General features: G+C 37.2%; 1 protein-coding gene across 2 annotated transcripts in view; it reads right to left on the reverse strand.

The window, feature by feature from the left end:
• The window catches only part of ZFY (zinc finger protein, Y-linked), a 73,905-nt gene that overhangs the window by 15,177 nt on the left and 35,716 nt on the right, over positions 1 to 23,012 (reverse strand). The window contains exons 2-3 of one of the 2 annotated variants that reach the window (XM_059883969.1): positions 8,285 to 8,373; positions 2,079 to 2,648 (exon numbers count right to left, since the gene is read on the reverse strand). In XM_059883969.1, the coding sequence (XP_059739952.1) occupies positions 2,079 to 2,648; positions 8,285 to 8,345 (631 nt within the window). In that variant the 5' untranslated portion in view covers positions 8,346 to 8,373. 2 annotated transcript variants of the gene reach the window in all.

Genomic DNA, 23,012 nt, shown 5'->3' on the forward strand with positions numbered 1-23,012 from the left:
TATGCATTAGATAAGGTTTGGGCTTAATTTACTTACTCATCACAGAACCTCTTTAGAGTAAATGTTCAATATAACCAGTCATAATTAATTGGAAACTAATACCATAATACCAGGTCAACTGGTTAAAATATCTAAGCTAGATGACCCTGTAGGGGGCATGATAATGACAGAATTTCAGCCATAAAGTTAATGTATTCAATATTCAATAAATATTTCATACCTAATTTGCATAGAGATTGATGGGAGAGATACCTAAAACAAGTAAGATGCATCAAATTCTATCCTCAAGAAAGACATGGTCAATTTAAAAACAACAATAGCATCTAGACTGCAAGTCTATATATTGCCATTGTGCTGTAAAAGTAATCATTTGTGTCTAGATACATTACTATATAATAAAAAATGAGAATTCTTCTTAGTCATTATGGGAGATCTTCAGAAGGAAGAAAATTGACAAGATCAACACTAAACGTTGTATAAAAACTTAGGCATTTAGATTTAGTAACTTATTGACATTTCTAGAAGGAGAATAGATATCTGTTTACATTCTTTGACCTACATTTGTTGAACAAATACATTCAAAGAACTGAGATACTTCCTATTATTATTAAAAGTCAGTAACAATGTCTCAGGTTTCTCTATCATGTATAAAATCAGATTAGACCATAACTTCACTGCATTCATAACAAAACAGGTTCCAAGCATTCCTCTTCCCCACAGTTTTAAATAAAAGAGAATAAAAAGAAGTATATTTCATAGAAGGCAAAAACAAGTACATACCAATTAAATAGAAATCTCTAGATAAAATCATCTTTAAAAAATGTATATTCTAATTAAATTTTCATTAAAATTAAAACCTAAATTAGTTGTGATAAATATAGAACATATCCTATTTTCTTCAGAATATACAGTCAAGGTCAGAAACTGTAAATTATTAAGAACCTCAATACTTAATCTAGAATAAGGTTTTATACACAGAAGGAGTTCAATGAATATTTATTTAAACTAGCACAATTAGATCTGTAACAGCTAGTAAGCAAGTTCAGTTGAAAGCAGAAAATTATAATTATAAAGTTGGGCCATATGATATGCCTGATCACAAAAGAGATGTATAAATGCTTACATCGCTGCCCCCAAAAATTGTGCAGTAACTTTTAATGGTGCTATGCTCAAGACAGAAGGGATAAAGATTTATATTCAGAATTAATGGGAATCTCTTAACTCCATCTACACAGTAGAACTTGTTTCCAAAGAAAACAACTGTCCCATGAGCTAGCAATTTAGGATAAACAAGTAATTTAACTCAGCAACTAGATGATAGAACTAGTCAACAAGGTGAACTTCATTAATATAAGGAATATATAGAAAAACTGAAGTTAGAAAAGAGCAAACCCCTATAAACAGTGGTTCTACTATTACAAAAATGACAAAGTATAAGCTAAACCATATCTATTTCCCAGGTGACTTTAAACAAAAAAAAATATTTTTTAAGGTAAATACAATGAAGAAACCCAGTATTTCATTAAGAGCTATGAGCAGAATGCAAAATCAATGGTATTAAATTTCTAATCAATCTAAAATCCAATTGTTTACACTCTTGTACATTACTACTTTATTCCACAGCACTAAACTAATATAATTCCAAGCCAAAAGAGAATTTATTTTTTAAAATATAATTACTTCACGGAGAAGAGGGACACTAGTGTGGATAAAGACAGTAAAGTGCAAAAGTGACTGCATTTATAAAGACAAAAAGTTTCTTTTTCAAGTTGAAACTCTTCCAAATTTCAGTGGTAATTATAATACAGCAGGTAACAGCCTCATCACATCTTCCATGATTTCAGCTTTTATCCTTCTACTAAATCCTTATATAGAAAAAACTATTTATTTTTGTACCATCTGACTTTCCTTAATTATGGCTTATCTTACAGGAACCATACTATAAAATAATGTAAACAGGCCTAAGAGATTTATCTTAATTTTGTATAAGTTTAAGACAAGAAAATATTCCCCGGATATAAGTTAGGAAAGACAGCCTTCAAAAACACCTTTGACAATCACTGTACCCCAGGACTTACAGGAAATCATAAGGTAGTCCTCACAGTTGCCTTTGTCATCATCCTGCTGGTCCACAGGGATTCCGTTGGCATCTATGACTGCTTCTGAGGCACAATCTGCTACCAATACTTCTTCTGACACTACGTCGGCTGTCAGAGGATCAGTGACAATTTCTGCCTCTACTACACTACCATGAACAATGTGTTCAACATGTCCAACATCAGACACATGTACAGACTCACTGGTCAAGACATGTTCTGGCATAGACATTGAAGCTGAAGTAATATCAGAAGCTAAGACGTCATCTGGTACTGTGCAATGTGCTAAAGACACTTCTTCTGTTACATCTGAGGAAAGCATTTGCTCAGGAATGATGACATTTTCAGACACATCTGCTTCTTCTAAGATATCTGAGCACTGAACATCCTCAATAACAACATTCTCAATAACATCTTGGATTACAACTGAGTCTGGATCATCAGGAACAAAATTATGCACAGTTATATCTGAATCCACAACATCTGAAACAAAAACAGTTTCTTGTACTTCCACAACAATTTGATCACCATCCATGTGTGTAGCATCAGTTCCTTAAAAATACAAAAATTAAAATGACAAATTTCAGGTAGGCATGAATGACAATCTCAAATGATGTTAATGTTATTTCATTTCCACCAGGAAAACAGCCCATATACTTGGCTTTGTCAAACATTAAAACAGCTTTAAGAAATAAGGTATTAACACAAATACTATTTTTACTCAACCCCAAACAATTAACATGTAAAGAAATATAAAAACAAGAAAGGCAGTCATAAAAGAAAAAGTTACCAGCAACTAATAGGACGGGTACATCAATGAAAAGAGACAGAACACCACAATTACAGAGAAAATAAGAAAGACAACTGACTAAGAATCTCTGAGGACCCATAAGATGAAAAAATGTGCAGCTGTATGGGGCAGTGGAGGTTGAGGTTGGTCTCTGTGGGTCCTGACCAAGTTCACCGTATTTTGCCTCCACTGAGCCTCTTCCTGAGCCCTTAACCTTCCATCTCCAGGGTAGTTCCTCAGAATATAAGAAACTCTAGTGTACTCCATTCTGTAGTTAAGGAGTGAAGGTTGAGAGGTGAAATCAACTGGAGTTCATCGAGATTAAATGACTTCACCAAGTTCACAGTTGTTCGCACAACACAAGAATGCCATAAGTGAGAAAAGAAGAAAATATCCCTAACCAAATATGACATAGATAAATGAGAACAATTCTGGTATCTTGGCTCTCGGACCAGTAACAAAGAAATATGGAAGTCTTAGCTAACTAGCTACTCTGGTTGCCTTAGTGTCCCTGGCTGTGACTTAGAGAACCTGAATTTACACAGATATCTAGCCCAATGACCCTGTGTCAATGGCACACTTTGAGAGCAGATTCTTTAACAAACAAAAAAGATCAAGAATGACTGAAGAATAATATGCAATAACTCTTTAAACAAGTAAATACCCATCTAACTACATATAGAAATAATAACAAAAGGACATTTTCTTTCTATAGAACTTCTGACAAAATACTCAATGATAATTTGTTTTCAATGTTTATAATAATTCACATTATGCAATAGATAACTTTAAACTCCATCTTAAAAACATGACTGTGAAAGCATTAAAAGAGAACTGATTTTAAAAGGTCTAAATCAGAGAATAGTTAGGACATTCAATCTGTGACCCTGGACAAGTCATTTACCCTCTTTTTGTTTCCTCATCAGTGAAATGAGGACAGTAGTATTTGCCATGCATACCTCATGGGACTGTTGTGATGACCAAATGCAAGTGTAAGCAAAGTATTCTGAAAAAACTGTAATGAGAGGTTTCATAATTAGGACATGTGAAATTGGAGGACCTGATAAGATTAAGTGACTGGCTCAAAGATAAACAACAGAGTGTTAATAAACAGGGTTAAAATACAAAAGCTCCTCCATCTACCTTGGCTAATGCTCACCCAGGCTTTCTTGTGCCCTTAAGTTAGGAAATACTATGTGTGTTTCTCCAAAGGCTGTGACTTCTTTGGAGAAACTTGTGGAGAAACACACACAGTATTTATAAATTTAATTATATTTTTATATTTTAATTTACATTTTGTATTTTTATAACTGTATTTCAACTACACTTCACTATGTTCAAGTGACCAAAGAGGTAGTCACCATTATCAAGCAGAAATTACCAAAAAGACTATCCCAAATTTTTTAAGAAACATACACACACATAGGACTTAGAAACCTTATGTTAAAAATCCCCATATTTCCTGGTAAAGTTAGTGTTTCATTAATATATAGCAATATGATCATATAAAATACAATGAATGAAATCCTTAAAATCTGAATGTGTAAGAGGACTTGTGTTAATCATTTTAACAATATTCTATACCTAGAACCATGGGTAATTTGTAAATGTCAATACATTTTTTCCCACTACTATAACTTCATGCATATCATCATTCTTGTGCAGTCGGAGGAAAGAAGCAGGAGTCCATCTGCTTGATGCACAAGGCTCCTTTCAGGAAAACTTGAAAAACAGGGCTGTTTAAGTAGGACATTATCAAAACAAAAGATTTCAGGTTTATACTTTATCTCTGGGCCCATGATGAACACAGATATGACACCATCCATATGTTATTTTAGATAAGTACTCTACTGGCAAAGTTAATGAAAGTAACTTTGAGGAAAATAATTTAATATTATAGGTTAAGAATGAGATAAAAGTGCCTGGGTTAAGTGGTAGGACTGGTATGAAGAGCAGTGAGGTACACAGACTGCGCTGACCTACCCTCCTTGCAAAATGTCAATGTCCCAATGGCTGGAAGTGTCTATGTATCAAATTATGATGTATGTAGGCCATGAGTACTTTGGGCATATAATTAAAGGAATCTTAAAACAGTGTGATTCACTACAAAATTTAGGTATGTCCAATTTGATTACACAAACCCTTAAAGCAAAGAAATTCCCTAGACTAGCATTAGAGTTGAAGCAGAACATTAGGTCTGAGAGACATGCAATTCTCTGTTCCCTGAGGGTGGGTATGGGAGGGAGGTATTGGCACATGAAAAGCAGGAGAAGGTACACAATTAGCAAGGAGCAAAGAGCTGCCAGCAAGGCAATAGGGACTTTGGCCCCACAACAGTAAGGAAGTGAATTCGGACAACCACATGAATTAGCTTGGCATCAGTTTCATCCCCAAAGCCCTAGTAACACCCTGCTGACAACCATGATTTCGGCCACATGAAATCCAAACCAAATAGCATGGCTATGCCACAACAGATTTCTGTCTATGGCAACTGTGAAATGTAGAATTTCACTGTGTTAAACTGTTATATTTGTTTATAGAGTTTGGCATAGAAATGAATATAGATTTTGGATATCAGATTGTGGAGGGCCACTATAACAGATTCCTACAAATGTCAAATAGCTTTGATTTCCCCTTTAATAGACCACAAATAGAAATACGGATGTTAACAATTCATGTTAGTGAGAACTCAGAAGAAAGAAACAATCAAGGCAGAAAATTCTTGTATTGACTTAGAGAACACTTAAGTCAGCATGTACAGATAGTTAATACAAATCTAGACTTTAAAATACTGCTGATACTGTTTACAACAGCCAGGACATGGAATCAACCTAGATATCCATCGGTAGACGAATGGCTAAGAAGGTTGTGGTACAAATGCATAATGGAGTATTACTCAGCTATTAAAAAGAACGCATTTGAATCAGTTCTAATGAGGTGGATGAAACCGGAGCCTATTATAGAAAATGAAGTAAGTCAGAAAGAAAAACACCAATACAGTATATTAACTCATATATATGGAATTTAGAAAGATGGTAATGATGACCCTATATGTGAGACAGCGAAAGAGACACAGATGTAAAGAACAGACTTTTGGACTATGTGGGAGAAGGCAAGGGTGGGATGATTTGAGAGAACAGCACTGAAACTTGTATATTATCATATGTGAACTAGATCGTCAATCCAGGTTCGATGCATGAGACAGGGCACTCAGGGCCAGTGCACTGGGACAACCCTGAGGGATGGACTGGGAAGGGAGGTGGGAGAGGGGTTCAGAATGGGGGACACGTGTACACCCATTACCAATTCATGTGAATGTGTGGCAAAACACACTACAATATTGTAATTAGCCTCCAAGTTAAAAAAAAAAAACAAAAAACTGCTTTAAACATAGTGAAGAACATGTTATTCAAAAACTAAAGAACGGAACATATTGTTACGTTGTAATGGGTAGCTTATTAGCAAAACTCTATCCTGCAATTCCATAGAAAGCGTCACTTATAAAATTTCACTCAGATATTTAAGCTTAGGAGCTTTTAGCAATGTTGCTGCTGTAACCTGGTTTCTTTCTGCTGGAATGATAAATTCAAGGAAAGAAAAGGAAATTATAGAAGAATAAATAAAAAGCTAGAAGGACTTAATTTGATATTCTGTCTCAACAGATGAAAAAAGAGTTAAACCTGGGGCGATGTGATGTCAGGACAAAACTTTTCTACAGAAAAAGTAGTCTGTGACTCAATACCTCCCTGAAATTCAGACACACCAAACTGTCTGAGAACAAGGTCTTTCTGAGGCTGTAAATGGTATACAAACTAAAATGTTTCTAAGGAGTTTAGGGTACTGTCCCTCAATTATCTTGACAAAAGTCAAAAAGAAGTGGTATTATTTCTAAAAGCCATGTAGATAAATCTCTTCTCTAGTAAAGAAAATGCCCATGACACAGAGAAGAGATTCACAAACTTCTTTAAAAATTTATACTTTCATAATCAATACTAGTTTGGATTATTAGCTTGGAGTAAAGAAGACAGAAAAAATACAACATAAGGAAAGCTGGCACTCCAGATTCTAGGAATAAGAAGCACACAGACAAAACTACTCAGTTGAAAAATACTATCTTTGATGAAAAAGGGTAGGGTAACTCAAGGCAGCCATTAAAGGCCCAGGATTTGAAACCTAATGGGAAGTACTGCATTAACCTACCTAGTTATCTTTGAACATTTATTAATACCATTTCACCCTCCTTTCACCCTGTTTGAATGAACCAGGATATTCAAGGCTGCCCTTCCATTTACATTGGGAGTAGATAACTTGTTTCTGTACAGGACTGCAGATGAAGAAGAACTGCAAACTTCGAGCTATACCTAATGAACCATAACCAGAGTATCATGAACATTTGATTTAGATGCTATTTTAGATTTTTCTAAATGTGCGAGACCTGAGTTCGATCCCTGGGTTGGGAATATCTCTGGAGAAGAAAATGGCAAACCTCTCCAGTACTCGTTTGGAAAATCCCATGGAGAATCCTGGTAGGCTACAGTCCATGGGGTCACAAAGAGGTGGACACGACTGAGCGACTTCACTTTCTTTCTTTAGATTTTTCTTAACTCAGATGAGCATTTTGGATGCCAAGTCTGAGAACCTCAGGAGAGAATGAACGGATTTTATACTTATGAGAGGCTTAAATGTTTGGGAACTAGAGTGATAGGCAAAATAGTCCCTCTAAGACACCCAAACTCTAATTCTTGGATCTATAAAATATGTGTGTGACATGGTAAAAGAAATCTTGCAGATGGAATTAAGGGTGTCAGTGTAAGATACAGGCAGATTATCTTGGGTGGGTTGCTGGCTGGAGCCAATAAAATGTGACAGGAAGGAATGTTAGATTTAAAACATGATAGGGACTCAATTCGCTACTGCTAAATAGACACACATGTAAAACATGAAAAGGAATATAGGCAGTCTCCAGAAGCAAAATAAAAAAGGCAATCAGCAAAGGAATGAAGCCCTGCCAACACTCTTGAGTTTGGCTTTGTGAAATTCTAAATAAATGACAGTTAAGTAACACTGTATATGAATTTCCAACCTACAAAAATGTGAGGTAACAAACAGATGCATTTTACAGGTCACCAAAATTGTAGAAATGCATTACAGCAAAAAGACAAAACCAGTACCAGCAGAAATAACTAACAGGACTTTACTGGGAAAAATGAGAATAAAGTCAACAGCTAAGAATTTGATACTGATGGCATTATTGACAAGACTGAGCTGTCAAATGAGATTTTGATAGAATAAGAAGATACCTAAGTATGAATAAGTTACAGATCTAAAAATCCATCCTATAGATAAACAATTCCAAATCTGGCAAATGGAAAGTGGAACAACCAAGAAACAGATATACCTATTCCATCAAAACATGAGTTTGGCTCCTGTGGCTGTAATTCAAATTCATCTTCATCCATGGCCTCTGATTCTCATCAGTCACAGCTCCTAAACCAGGGAATAAAGTACACCAAATATTAAACTATTTAATGTTAAATAGTATATACATATTAAATACTGATTAAACATTACATATTAAAATTACATTAAATATTACATATGTCACCATGATGTTTATACTTCTGAAATGGTAACATTTATTGATTAATCAGAAACCTATCAATGTAAAATAAAGGAAACATCATGATTTCCCAAAGTATTTGGACAATTATATCATAAGAAAGGGCAGTAAATCTATCAGGTTGACAGTGTTTGGGATTTTCTTTGTTTTAATCACTGTATAATCGATATAAACATTTTTTTTTTAATTGAGGTATACAGCTCAGTGCAATTATTATGTAAATTTCAAGTATACAACACAGTGATTCACAATATTTGAAAGTTACATTCTACTTTTAACTTAAAACTATTGACTGTGTTCCCTGTGTGACACAACATTTCTTTGAGCTTATTTGTTTCACATGTAATAGACTGTACCTCTTTATTTCCTACCTTATCTTTCTTCTCCCCTTTGCACTGGCAACTCATGAATCTGTTTCTTTTCTGCTGCATTTCAATAATTTCTTTTATTAAAGTGCATAAATATTAAGTGTTTAGTTTAATTTATATATGTGTATTTTTGTATTAGCATAACTCAGAGTAAGATACAGAATATTTTTTGTACCCCAGAAAGCACCCTCTAGCTTCCTCTCCATTAACAGTAAATGACTCTTAAGATTCAAGTTTAACCAACTTGTATTGAGGGAATTCCAGCAAAATTCTTATTATATCTTTGAATTTAATACAGACTATCATCTTTCTACCAATCAATTACAGAAGGGTAAAATATAAAAATTTATTACAATGATAAACATGCTTGAGATTTCTGCTTAGCTTACAATCACTTCCCTTCACTGACCTTCTGACTGCAGAAATAATTCTCAAAGTATATCTATATTCTCCAGGCAACAAATGATTTGGTAGCAGCTAGGGAAAAAAAAAAATCATCTTTGAACATAATAAAATCAAAGTTCTACTTGTAGGATGTCTGAAACCATAAGCAAGAGTTTCTCTTTCTCCTAGTGACTGAAATAACAACATTTGAACATAAAGATGATGGTCATCTACAAAATTTAATCTATGGTAGAAGAAATAGCCAGTTAAAAAAGAAGTTAAAAGACAAGAATGCAAAGTACCTAGCACATGCCTAAAAAACGAGTGCGTAGATAGAGGGAACAAAAAGATGAGGTTTATTAGAGGGTCATAATTTACTTAGCACCAGTTCATTTCAGTCACTCAGTCATGTCCAACTCTTTGACATGAACTGCAGGCCTCCCTGTCCATCACCAACTCCTGAAGTCCACTCAAACCCATGTCCATTGAGTCAGTGATGCCATCCAACCATCTCATTCTCTGTTGTCCCCTTCACCTCCTGCCCTCAATCTTTCTCAGCATCAGGGTCTTTTCAAATGAGTCAGCTCTTTGCATCAGGTGGCTAAAGTATTGGAGTTTCTTAGCACCAAGTACCACACAAACTTAAGGCTGGCTTTTCCTATCTCCACTCTCTAATTCACCTTCAATCCTGCGATTACATATAGCATTATTTTTGTTGACAATATACAGAATGTCTGCTTGTTAAAATTCCAAATAATGTGGTGTAGTGGAGTATATTTTTCTCTTTTGGGTCCTTGATCCTGGGGGAACTGCCCCTCCCACATGTAGGTAAATCCTACTGAAAGCAATAGTCTCCTTTTTGAGTCCACCTTTGATATGCAAATCAACCAATCAAAGCCTGCAACCTTAACCATCAAACTGATACACTATGCCTAGAATACATTTACCAAAAAATAATCCAAAGCCACAAACCAAACAACTAGGAACAACAACTGGGTTCCTATAGCCCAGAGACCATTGAAATTATTCAAAGTATCCAACCATAAATTTAGTATACCTTCTCTTCCTTGTTCATTCCTTCTCTACAGAATCCTAGAAAACGCTCTACATCATATTTCCTCTGCTTCTTTCCACTATGTGGTCCTTCAAGGAATGTCATGCCCCTCTCCTTCTCTTCATGTATCTGTGACTGTAAATTTCCTTTTCTAAAGCATAATTTAAATGATGTCAGACCTTAATGCAAAACATAATGGTTCCCTGCTGACTCTAAACAAAATTCAAACCCTGTGGACTACAAGCCTCCAAGATCTGGTTCTGACAATCCCTCCATTAATTCTTTAACCACATAGTCCTTAACGAACACAAAAGTAAAAAACGCAATTGTAATTTATATTAAAGAATTAATTTCCAAAATGTCATCCCTAAGACATTTCCAATCCATTTTCAAAAGATAACCTATCTCATGACTTTTATTCCAAATGCTTCAAATATAAAGGTCATGGCGAGGGCGGTCCTAAGATGGCGGAGCAATAGGATGGGGAGACCACTTTCTCCCCAACAAACTCATCAAAAGAACATTTAAACGCTGAGTAAATTCCACAAAACAACTTTTGAATGCCGGCAAAGGACATCAGGCACCCAGAAAAGCACCCCATTGTCTTAAAAAGGAGGTAGAAAAAAATAGAAAAAACAAAAAGAGAGACAAAAGAGGTAGGAATGGAGCTCTGTCCCAGGAAGGGAGTCTTAAAAAGAGAGAAGTTTCCAAACACCAGGAAACACTCTCACTGCCAAGTCTGTGGTAAGCCTTGGAACCACACAGGGCAACATAACTAGGAGGGAAAATAAATAAATAATTAAAACCCACAGATTACCGTGCCCAACGCTAACTCCCCTAGTGGAGAAGCAGCACAGATACCTGCACCCAGCACTAGCAAGTGGGGGCTGGGCAGGGAGGCATGGGCTGCACTGCTTAGAGTAAGGACTGGGCCTGAATGCCCCAAGGGCAATCTGAGAGAACTAACTTGGCTAGCAAACCAGACTGTGGGATACCTACCATGCAAAAAGCCCTAACCTAAGACACCACCAGGCCTGCTCACAGAACAAAGCACTGAACAGAGCTAGCTGGCTGCAGACCAACCCCTCTGGTGACAGGCAGCCAGAGCCAGAAGGGGGCAATCACAGCCCCAGAGAGACAATATCTACCAAACTGCAAGCATGCTTCTTTGCTAAGACTTCTTGGGGTTCTGGACAGTTAACATCCGCCTGAGAAGGAGCGCCTGTTGTACACCAAGAAAACAGAGTGGCAGGGAAGGGGGAGGCGCTAAGTGGCAGCAACCACTTGCGGAACACCTCATCACCTGACCTACTCTGACATGGGAAGGGCACAAAACGCAGGCCCAACCGAGTCTGCACCTCTGAGGACTACCTGAGTGTCTGAACCTGAGCGGCTTAGACCTAGGAGGGCATGCAGCCCAGGGCTGGCCTCGGACGGTTACCAGCGGAGCAACCTAGAGCCTGAGCAGTGTGAGCAGGGAGGGCACACGCGCTCCGTGACGGGGGGCAGGCCCAGTGTGGCTGAGACACTGCGAGCATTCACCAGTGTTATTTGCAGCGTCCCTCCCTCCCCACAGGGCAACTGAACAAGTCAGCCTAAAAAACTGTCCACCACCGCCCTCTTCTGTCAGGGCGGAAATCAGACACTGAAGATACCAGCACACAGAAGACGCTAAAACAGAGGGAACCGTCTTGAAGTAACAGGTGCAACAGACTGAAAATTAAAACCTTGTAGTTAGTACCAACTACATACACAGGAGCCTATAGATCTTGAGAAATATAAGCTGGACCAAGGAACTATCCAAAAATGAACTGACCCCACACTGCCCACACCACCACCAGAGAAAGTCTTAGATATATTTTTACTATCATTTTTTTAGATTTTTAAATTCTCTATTACTCCTTTAATTTTCATGTTTATAACCTACTTTTCAAAAAAAAAGAGACCCTATTTTTTAAGAGCAAACTTTATATACATATATATATATTTTTATATACATATAATTTTTGTGACTTTTTTTTTCTTCTTTAATATTGTATTTTTGAAAATCCAACCTCTACTCTAGACTTTTAATCTTTGCTTTTTGGTATTTGTTATCAATTTTGTACCTTTAAGAACCCGATCTTCAGGACCCATTTTTACTTGGGAGCGAGATTACTGGGTTGACTGCTCTCTCCTGCTTTGGACTCTCCTTTTTCTCCACCAGGTCACCTCTTATCTCCTCCCTCCCCCTTCCTTTCTCTACCCAACTCTCTGAATCTCTGTGTGTGTTCCAGATGGTGGAGAACACTTAGGGAACAGATTACTGGCTGGATCTGTCTCTCTCCTTTTGATTCCCCCCCTTTATCCTCCTGGCCACCTTTGTATCCTTCCTCCCTCTTTTCTTCTCTGTATAACTCCGTGAGCATCTCTTAGTGGTCCAGACTGTGGAGCACACATAAGGAAGTGATTACTGGCTAGCTTGCTCTCTCCTCTTTGGATTCCACCTCATCTCATTCAGGTCACCTCTAACTCCCTCCTCCCTCTTCTCTTCTCCATGGAACTCTGGGAACCTCTCTGGATGCCCCTCACTGTGGAGAAACTTTTCATCTTTAACCTAGATGTTTTATCAATGGTGCTATATAGATGCAGAAGTCTTGAGGCTACTGTAAAAATAACACTGAAAACCAGAAGCAGGAGGCTTAAGTCCAAATCCTGAGAACACCAGAGAACTCCTGACTCCAGGGAAAATTAATTGACAGGAGCTCATCAAATGCCTCCATACCTACACTGAAGCCAAGCACCACACAAGGGCCAACAAGTTCCAGAGCAAGACATACCACGCAAATTCTCCAGCAACACAGGAACACACCCCTGAGCTCCAATATACAGGCTGCCCAAAATCACTCCAAACCCACTGACATCTCATACTCATTACTGGACACTTCATGACACTCCAGAGAGAAAATATCCAGCTCCAGCCACCAGAACACCGACACAAGCTACCCTAACCAGGACACCTTGACAAGCCACCTGTACAAACCCACCCACAGCGAGGAAACTCCAAAATAAAGAGAACTCCACAAACTGCAAGAATACAGAAAGGCTACCCCAACACACCAATATAAACAAGATGATGATGAGACAGAGGAATACCCAGGAGGTAAAGGAACAGGGTAAATGCCCACCAAGCCCAACGAAACAGGAAGAGATAGGGAATCTACCTGAAAAAGAATTCTGAATAATGATAGTGAAAATGATCCAAAATCTTGAAACCAAAATGGAATCACAGATAAACAGCCTGGAGACAAGGATTGAGAAGATCCAAGAAAGGTTTAACAAGGACCTGTAAGAAATAAAAAAGAGTCAGTATACAATGAATAATGCAATCATTGAGATCAAAAACACTCTGGAGGGAACAGAAGAATAATGAAGGCATAAGATAGGATTAGTGAAAAATAAGATAGAATAGTAGAAATAAATGAATCAGAGAGGGAAAAACGAATTAAAAGAAATGAGGACAATCTCAGAGACCTCCAGGACAGTGTTAAACGCCCCAACATTCAAATCATAGGAGTCCCAGAAGAAGAAGACAAAAAGAAAGACCATGAGAAAATACTTGAGGAGGTAATAGTTGAAAACTTGCCTAAAATGGGGAAGGAAATAATCACCCAAGTCCAAGAAACCCATATTGTCCCAAACAGGATAATTCCAAGGTGAAACACCCCAAGACACATATTAATCAAATTAACAAAGATCAAACACAAAGAACAAATATTAAAAGCAGCAAGGGAAAACCAACAACACACAAGGGGATTCCCATAAGGATAACAGCTGATCTTTCCATAGAAACTCTTCATGCCACGAGGGAATGGCAGGACATACTTAAAGTGATGAAACAAAATAACCTATAGCCCAGATTACTGTACTCAGCAAGGAAATCATTCAAATATGAAGGAGAAATCAAAAGCTTTCCTGACAAGCAAAAGCTCAGAGAATTTAGCACCACCACACCAGCTCTCCAACTAATGCTACAGGATCTTCTCTAGACAGGAAACACAAAAAGGGTATATAAACCAGAATCCAAAACAATAAAGTAAATGGCAACAGGATCATACTTATCAATAATTATCTTAAATGTAAGTGGGTTGAATGCCCCAACCAAAAGACAGATTGGCTGAATGGATACAAAAACAAGATCCCTATATACGTTGTCTACAAGAGACCCACCTCAAAACAGGGGACACATACAGACTGAAAGTGAAGGACTGGAAAAAGATATGCCACGCAAATAGAGACCAATAGAAAGCAGGAGTAGCAATACTCATATCAGATAAAATAGACATTAAAATAAAGGCCATGAAAAGAGACAAAAAAGGACACTACATAATGATCAAAGGATCAATCCAAGAAGAAGATATTAACATTTATAAATATGTATGCACCCAAGACAGGAGCACCAAAATATGTCAGACAAATGCTAACAAGTATGAAAAGAGAAATTAACAATAACACAGTAATAGTGGGAGACTTTAATACCCCATTCACACCTATGGATAGATCAACAGAAAATTAACAAGGAAACACAAACTTTAAATGATACAACAGACCAGTTAGACCTAATTGATAGCTATAGAACATTTCACCCCGAAATAATGAAATTTCACCTTTTTCTCAAGCGCACACAGAACCTTCTCCAGGATAGATCACATCCTGGGCCATAAATCTAGCCTTGGTAAATTCAAAAAAACTGAAATCATTCCAAGCATCTTTTCTGACCACAATGCAGTAAGATTAGATCTCAATTACAGGAGAAAAATTATTAAAAATTCCAACATATGGAGGCTGAACAACACACTGCTGACGAACCAACAAATCACAGAAGAAATAAAAAAATAAATCAAAATTTGCATAGAAATGAATGATAATGAAAACACAACAACCCAAAATCTGTGGGACACTGTAAAAGCATTCCTAAGGGGAAGGTTCATAGCAATACAGGCATATCACAACAAAAAAGTCAAATAAATAACCTCACTCTACACCTAAAGCAACTAGAAAAGGAAGAAATGAAGGACCCCAGGGTTAGCAGAAGGAAAGAAATCTTAAAATTAGGGTAGAAATAAATGCAAGACACAAAAGAGACCATAGCCAAAATCAACAAAGCCAAAAGCTGGTTCTTTGAAAGGATAAATAAAATTGACAAACCATTAGCCAGACTCATCAAGAAACAAAGGGAGAAAAATCAAATCAATAAAATTAGAAAGGAAAATGGAGAGATCACAACAGACAAAACAGAAATACAAAGCAGACTACTATAGCAATTATATGCCAATAAAATGGACAATGTGGAAGAAATGGACAAACTCTTAGAAAAGTACAACCTTCCAAAACTGGACCAGGAAGAAATAGAAAATCTTAACAGACGCATCACAAGCACAAAAACAGAAACTGTAATCAGAAATCTCCCAGCAAACAAAAGCCCAGGTCCAGACAGCTTCACAGCTGAATTCTACCAAAAATTTAGACAAGAGCTAACACCTATCCTACTCAAACTCTTCCAGAAAATTGCAGAGGAAGGTAAACTTCCAAACTCATTCTATGAGGCCACCATCACCCTAATACCAAAACCTGACAAAGATGCCATACAAAAAAAGAAAACTACAGGCCAATATCACTGATGAACATAGATGCAAAAATCCTTAACAAAATTCTAGCAATCAGAATCCAACAACACATTAAAAAGATCATACACCATGACTAAGTGGGCTTTATCCCAGGGATGCAAGAATTCTTCAATATCCGCAAATCAATCAAGGTAATACATCACATTAACAAACTGAAAAATAAAAGCCATATGATTATCTCAATAGATGCAGAGAAAGCCTTTGACAAAATTCAACATCCATTTATGATAAAAACTCTCCAGAAAGCAGGAATAGAAGGAACATACCTCAATATAATAAAAGCTATATATGACAAACCCACAGCAAACATTATCCTCAATGGTGAAAAATTGTATTCCCCCTGAAGTCAGGAACAAGACAAGAGTGCCCACTTTCACCACTACTATTCAACATAGTTTGGAAGTTTTGGCCACAGCAATCAGAGCAGAAAAAGAAATAAAAGGAATCCAAACTGGACAAGAAGTAAAACTCACTGTTTGCAGATGACGTGATCCTTTACACAGAAAACCCTAAAGACTCCACCAGAAAATTACTGGAACTAATCAATGAATATAATACAGTAAAGTTGCAGGATATAAAATCAAGACACAGAAATCTCTTGCATTCTTATACACTAATAATGAGAAAACAGAAAGAGAAATTAGGGAAACAATTCCATTCACCATTGCAATGAAAAGAATAAAATACTTAGGAATAAATCTACCTAAAGAAACTAAAGACCTATATAGGATGCTGCTAAGTGTGCTAAGTAGCTTCAGTCGTGTCCGACTCTGTTCAACTCCACAGATGGCAATGCACCAGGCTCCCCCATCCCTGGGATTCTCCAGGCAAGAACACTGGAGTGGGTTGCCATTTCCTTCTCCAATGCATGAAAGTGAAAAGTGAAAGTGAAGTCGCTCAGTCGTGTCTGACTCTTAGTGACCCCATGGACTGCAGCCTACCTGGCTCCTCCGTCCATGGGATTTTCCAGGCAAGAGTACTGGAGTGGGGTGCCACTGCCTTCTCCAAAGACCTATACACAGAAAACTATAAAACATAGGTGAAAGAAATCAAAGAGGACATTAATGGGAGAAATATACCATGTTCATGGATCACAAGAATCAATATAATGAAAATTAATATACTACCCAAAGCAAGCTACAGATTCAATGGAATCCCTATCAAGCTACCAATGGTATTTTTCAGAGCTAGAAGAAATAATCTCACAATTTGTATGGAAATACAAAAAACCTACAACAGCCAAAGCAATCTTGAGAAAGAATGCAACTGGAGTAATCAACCTGCCTGACTTCAGGCTCTACTACAAAGCCACAGTCATCAAGACAGTATGGTACTGGAATATAGATTCAGTACTACAGAAATATAGATCAATGGAACAAAACAGAAAGCCCAGAGATAAATCCACACACCATGGACACCTTATCTTTGACAAAGGAGGCAAGAACATACAATGGAAAAAAGACAATCTCCTTAACAAGCGGTGCTAGGAAAACTGGTCAACCACTTGTAAAAGAATGAAACTAGAACACTTCCTAACACCATACACAAAAATAAACTCAAAATGGATTAAAGATCTAAACATAAGACCAGAAACTATAAAACTCCTAGAGGAGAACATAGGCAAAACACTCTCCAACACAAATCACAGCAGGATCCTCTATGACCCACCTCCCAGAATATTGGAAATAAAAGCAAAAATAAACAAATGGAACAAATTTTAATTTTAATTAAAATTAAAAGATTCTGCACAACAAAGGAAACTATAAGCAAGGTGAAAAGACAGCCTTCTGAATGGGAGAAAATCATAGCAAATGAAGGAACTGACAAACAACTAATCTCAAAAATATACAAGCAACTCCTGCAGCTCAACTCCAGAAAAATAAACGACCAAATCAAAAAATGGGCCAAAGAACTAAACAGACATTTCTCCAAAGAAGACATACAGATGGCTACCAAATACATGAAAAGATGCTTAACATCACTCATTATCAGAGAAATGCAAATCAAAACCACAATGAGGTACCATTTCACGCCAGTCAGAATGGCTGCGATCCAAAAGTATACAAGGAATAAATGCTGGAGAGGGTATGGAGAAAAGGGAACCTTCTTACACTGTTGGTGGGAATGCAAACTAGTACAGCCACTATGGAGAACAGTGTGGAGATTCCTTAAAAAACTGGAAACAGAACTGCCTTATGACCCAGCAATCCCACTGCTGGGCATACACACCGAGGAAACCAGAATTGAAAGAGACATGTGTACCCCAATGTTCACTGCAGCACTGTTTATAACAGCCAGGACATGGAAGCAACCTAGATGTCCATCGGCAGACAAATGAATAAGAAAGTTGTGGTCCATATATACAATGGAGTATTACTCAGCCATTAAAAATGATACATTTGAATCCGTTCTAATGAGGTGGATGAAACTGGAGCCTATTATATAGAGTGAAGTAAGCCAGAAAGAAAAACACCAATACAGTATACTATCGCATGTATATGGAATTTAGGAAGATGGTAACAATAACCCTATATGCGAGACAGCAAATGAGACACAGATGTATAGAACAGTCTTTTGGACTCTGTGGGAGAGGGAGAGGGTGGGATGATTTGGGAGAATGGCATTGAAACATGTATATTATCGTATGTGAAATGAATCGCCATTCCAGATGCGATGCATGATACAGGATGCTTGGAGCTGGTGCACTGGGATGACCCAGAAGGATGGTACGGGGAGGGAGGCAGGAGGGGGGTTCAGGAGGGGGAACACGTATATACCCGTGGCAGATTCATGTTGATGTATGACAAAACCAACATAATATTGTAAAGTAATTAGCCTCCAATTAAAATAAATTTATTTTTAAAAGAAAAGGTCATAGTAAGTATAGTAATAAGTATTTTTCAATCATAAAAATATGGTGAAAGTGAAAGTGAAGTCGCTCAGTCGTGTCCAATTCTTAGCGACCCCATGGACTGCAGCCTACCAGGCTCCTCCGTCCCTGGGATTCTCCAGGCAAGAATACTGGAGTGGGTTGCCATTTCCTTCTCCAGTGCATGAAAGTGAAAAATGAAAGTGAAGTCGCTTAGTCGTGTCCAACTCTTAGTGACCCCATGGACTGCAGCCCACCATGGGATTTTCCAGGCAGAAGTACTGGAGTGGGGTGCCATCACCTTCTCCAAAAGTATGGTAGATACTTCTAAATATATTGTCACTCTTCCTCTCCCCAAAACTTTCTAGCTTGTCTTCTTTTTCCTCTCAAAAATGCAATCATAAAAAGGTAATTGAGAAAATGTCTTATGAGCATAAGTAAAATAATGTATTATTTAAGGCATCTTCAAATTTTCCTTTAAAACTCATTTTATTAGCTCTAATAAAAGTTTAATTTGGATACACCATGGTAGAGTAAGTTTTCTACAATTCTCACCCAAAAACCACTGCCACTGCTCTGTGACAACCCAGAGTGGGATGGGGAGGGAAAAGGCAGGGAGGTTCGAGAGAGATGAAACATGTGTATCTATGGTTGATTCATAGGACATATGAACATCTATGGTTGATTCATGTTGATGTATGGCAGAAATCGAACTTAATATTGTAAAGCAATTATCTTTCAACTAAAACTAAATAACTTTTTACAATATATTAAAAACAAATCAAGGACACATGACAACCAATAGAACACAGTAACTTTCCAGTAATCAACCCAAAAGACATGGAGATCTGCAATATGCCATAAAGAATTAAGAAATTATTTTAATTTCAGTGAACTAAAAGAAAACACAGAAAAACTAAACAAAACACTGAAAGCCACATGTAAACAAAGGAAGTTTAAGTTCAAGACAGTGATCATAAAAGAGAACCAAACAAGTTTCTGAAAGAATACAGGGAGATGAAAGGGGGAGGGGGAGAATGCAATAGAGAGCATCAACAGCAAAATGGATCAAGGAGAAGAAAAAAATTTTATGACATGATCATCATATAAATTAGTCTGAGATAAAACAAAAACTATGGGATATCATTATAGAATGCAACTTAAATACTGGCATCCCAGGAAATGAGGAGAGAAAGAGAGGAACAATGGCTTCAAAGAACTAATGGTTTCCGTAACCTGTAAACATCTGGATATCCAAATGTCCTATATCCCCAGAATTTCATCCTAAGTAATGAAACTGAGATCATCCTAAAATGATCTCAAGACACATAATTCAATTTTCTAAAAGGGAAACAGAATGTTAAAAGCAGCAAAGAGAAAACTTTCTCTAATATGTAATCCCCATCAAGTTTATAGCTGTATTTCTCAGAAGAAACAATGTAAGCTAGAAGCTAACATTAAAAGAATTTTTTTAAATTGGAGTATAGTTGCTTTACAGTGTTGTGTTAGTTTCTACTGTACAACAAAGTGAATCAACCATATGTGTACATTTACCTCCTCCTCCTTTTGGAATTCCTTCCATTTAGGTCACAAATACTGTTAAGTAGAGTTCCCTGTGCCTTACAGTAAGTTCTCATTAGTTATGTTTTTATACACTGTACTCTTACTATCAATAGTGTCTACGTGTGTATCCCAATCTTCCAATGTATCCCATTTCTCCCCTCCCCACGCTATTTTTCACATTAGCCTGAAGAACTCCTTTCAGCATTTATTATCACGCAGGTGTACTGGTGATGAACTGTTTTGCATCTGTTTGGTAAATTCTATCTTTCCTTCATTTCTGAAGAACATGTAGGACAATAATAAATTATTCTATAAATGAGACAAAACTATTAAAAACATTAGCTACAATTTCTAGATGAATATACAATATAAGAAAGATAAACCGCAATAACAGAAATGTCAATGTGAGGAGTAATAGAGCTTTTCTATGCAATAAAAATTTTAAGTTGTCATCAACTTAAAACAGATCATTACATGCATGACATTATTGTTAAGCCTCATATTGTTAACCAAAAACCTACAGTATATATATAAAAGGTAAAACAGAAAAAAGTTACCACTATGAAAAGTAATCAATTCCCCCAAGAAAACAGGAAAAAAAAAAGGAAAAAAACAAAGAAATTCAGGAAAGAGTAAAGATAGTAAGTCTTCAAGTATCATTAACCACCCTGATGTTAAATGGACTAAATATTCCAAAGGACAGAGTGGCTAGATTGATTAGAAAAGAAAAGGGAAAAACAAAAGACTCAACTACCAACAATATGCTGCCTACAGGACACTCATTGCACGAGTTAAGGACAAACACAGGTTAAACATGAAGAGGTGGATAAAGATATTTCTTTCAAGTGGAAATCAAAAAAAAGATAGAGATAGCTATACATTAGACAAAATAACAGTAGCTCAAAAGTGGAACAGAAGGTTTTTGCTGCTGCTGCTGCTAAGTCACTTCAGTCATGTCCGACTGTGTGTGACCCCACAGGTGGCAGCCCACCAGGTTCCTCCATCCCTGGGATTCTCCAGGCAAGAACACTGGAGTGGGTTGCTAATTCCTTCTCCAATGCATGAAAAGTGAAAAGTGAAAGTGAAGTTGCTCAGTCGTGTCCAATTCTTAAATACCCCATGGACTGCAGCCCACCAGCCTCCTCCGTCCATGGGATTTAATGATAAATGGTCAACAGATCCAGACACACATCAAAAATATGTATAAAACCAACACTGTATCTTGCATTGTATACTTAAATATACTAAGCAAATATTAAATGGTGGAGTCTTACTATATATATATATATCTTGCTTCAAATATATATATATATATATTTATTTCTTGCTTCAAATTCATTAATATTTGTTTTGAAGAGAGAAATATATTAAAATAACTAATAAGTCCCCAGAGGCTTCAATATTACAACTTTTAACAGATAGATCACCCAAATACAAAAGCTACAAGGAAAACACTATTTGAACTACACATCAGATCAAATGGATCTAACTCACATACTATCCAAAAGTAACAGGATATTCCATTCAAAAGCAACAGGATCCTCATTCTTCTCAAGCACACTTGGACTATTTTTCACATAGACCATAACGTATGTCCCAAGTCTTAACAAACTTAGGAAAAATTAATTTATAGCAAGTATCTTTCCTTACAACACTGGTATGAAATGAGAAATCATCAAAAATCCTTCAACAAACCAAAAAAGTTTTCTACAAAATGAAACAAAATTTGGTAGAATTTTGAATCCTACAAAAAATTTAGAGGAGGACTGAGTTATCCTACTCAAACTCGTCCACAAAATTTGAGAGGTGAGGAAACTCCCAAACGCATGCTTTTAAGCCACCATTACCCAGATTGCAAAACCAAACAAAGGTGCCACAAAAAAAGAAAACTACAGGCCAAGGGACGGTATTAAGACAGCAAAGGAATAGGACAGGGAGATCACTTTCTTCCCCACAATTAAAAGAACATTTTAACACTGAGCAAATTCCACAAAACAACTTCTGAATGCTGGCAGAAGGACATTAGGCACCCAGAAAGGCAGCCCATTGTCTTCGAAAGGAGGTAGGACAAAATATAGAAGACAAAATGAGAGACAAAAGAGGTAGGAACAGAAACCCTCCCAGGAAGGGAGTCTTAGAAGAACTTTCCAAACACCAGGAAACCCTGTCACGGGGGGTCTGTGGCGAGTATTGGAATCTCAGAGGGAAATATAACCGGGAGGACAATGAAGAAATAAATAAAATAAATAAAACCCACAGATTATGTGTTTAATGGTCAACTCCCAGTGCTCAGATATGCCACCAGCAAGCAGGGGCTGAACAGGGAGGCACCAGCTGCACTGCTTAAGGTGAGGACCTGGCCTGAATGCCCAAGGGCTATCTGAGGGACCTACGGTGAAACAGCAACCCAAACTGTGGGACAGCCAGAGAGAGAAAAAAAAAGAGACAGACAACTATCCAGCGAAAAGCCCTAACCTGATGGGAATCCCAGACCACCTGACCTGCCTCCTGAGAAATCTGGATGCAGGAAGCAACAGTTAGAAATGGACATGGCACAACAGACCAATTCCAAACAAGAAAAGGAGTACATCAAGGCTGTGTA

Source organism: Bos taurus, chromosome Y, assembly GCF_002263795.3.
Source record: "Bos taurus isolate L1 Dominette 01449 registration number 42190680 breed Hereford chromosome Y, ARS-UCD2.0, whole genome shotgun sequence".
Lineage (NCBI taxonomy): Eukaryota > Metazoa > Chordata > Mammalia > Artiodactyla > Bovidae > Bos > Bos taurus.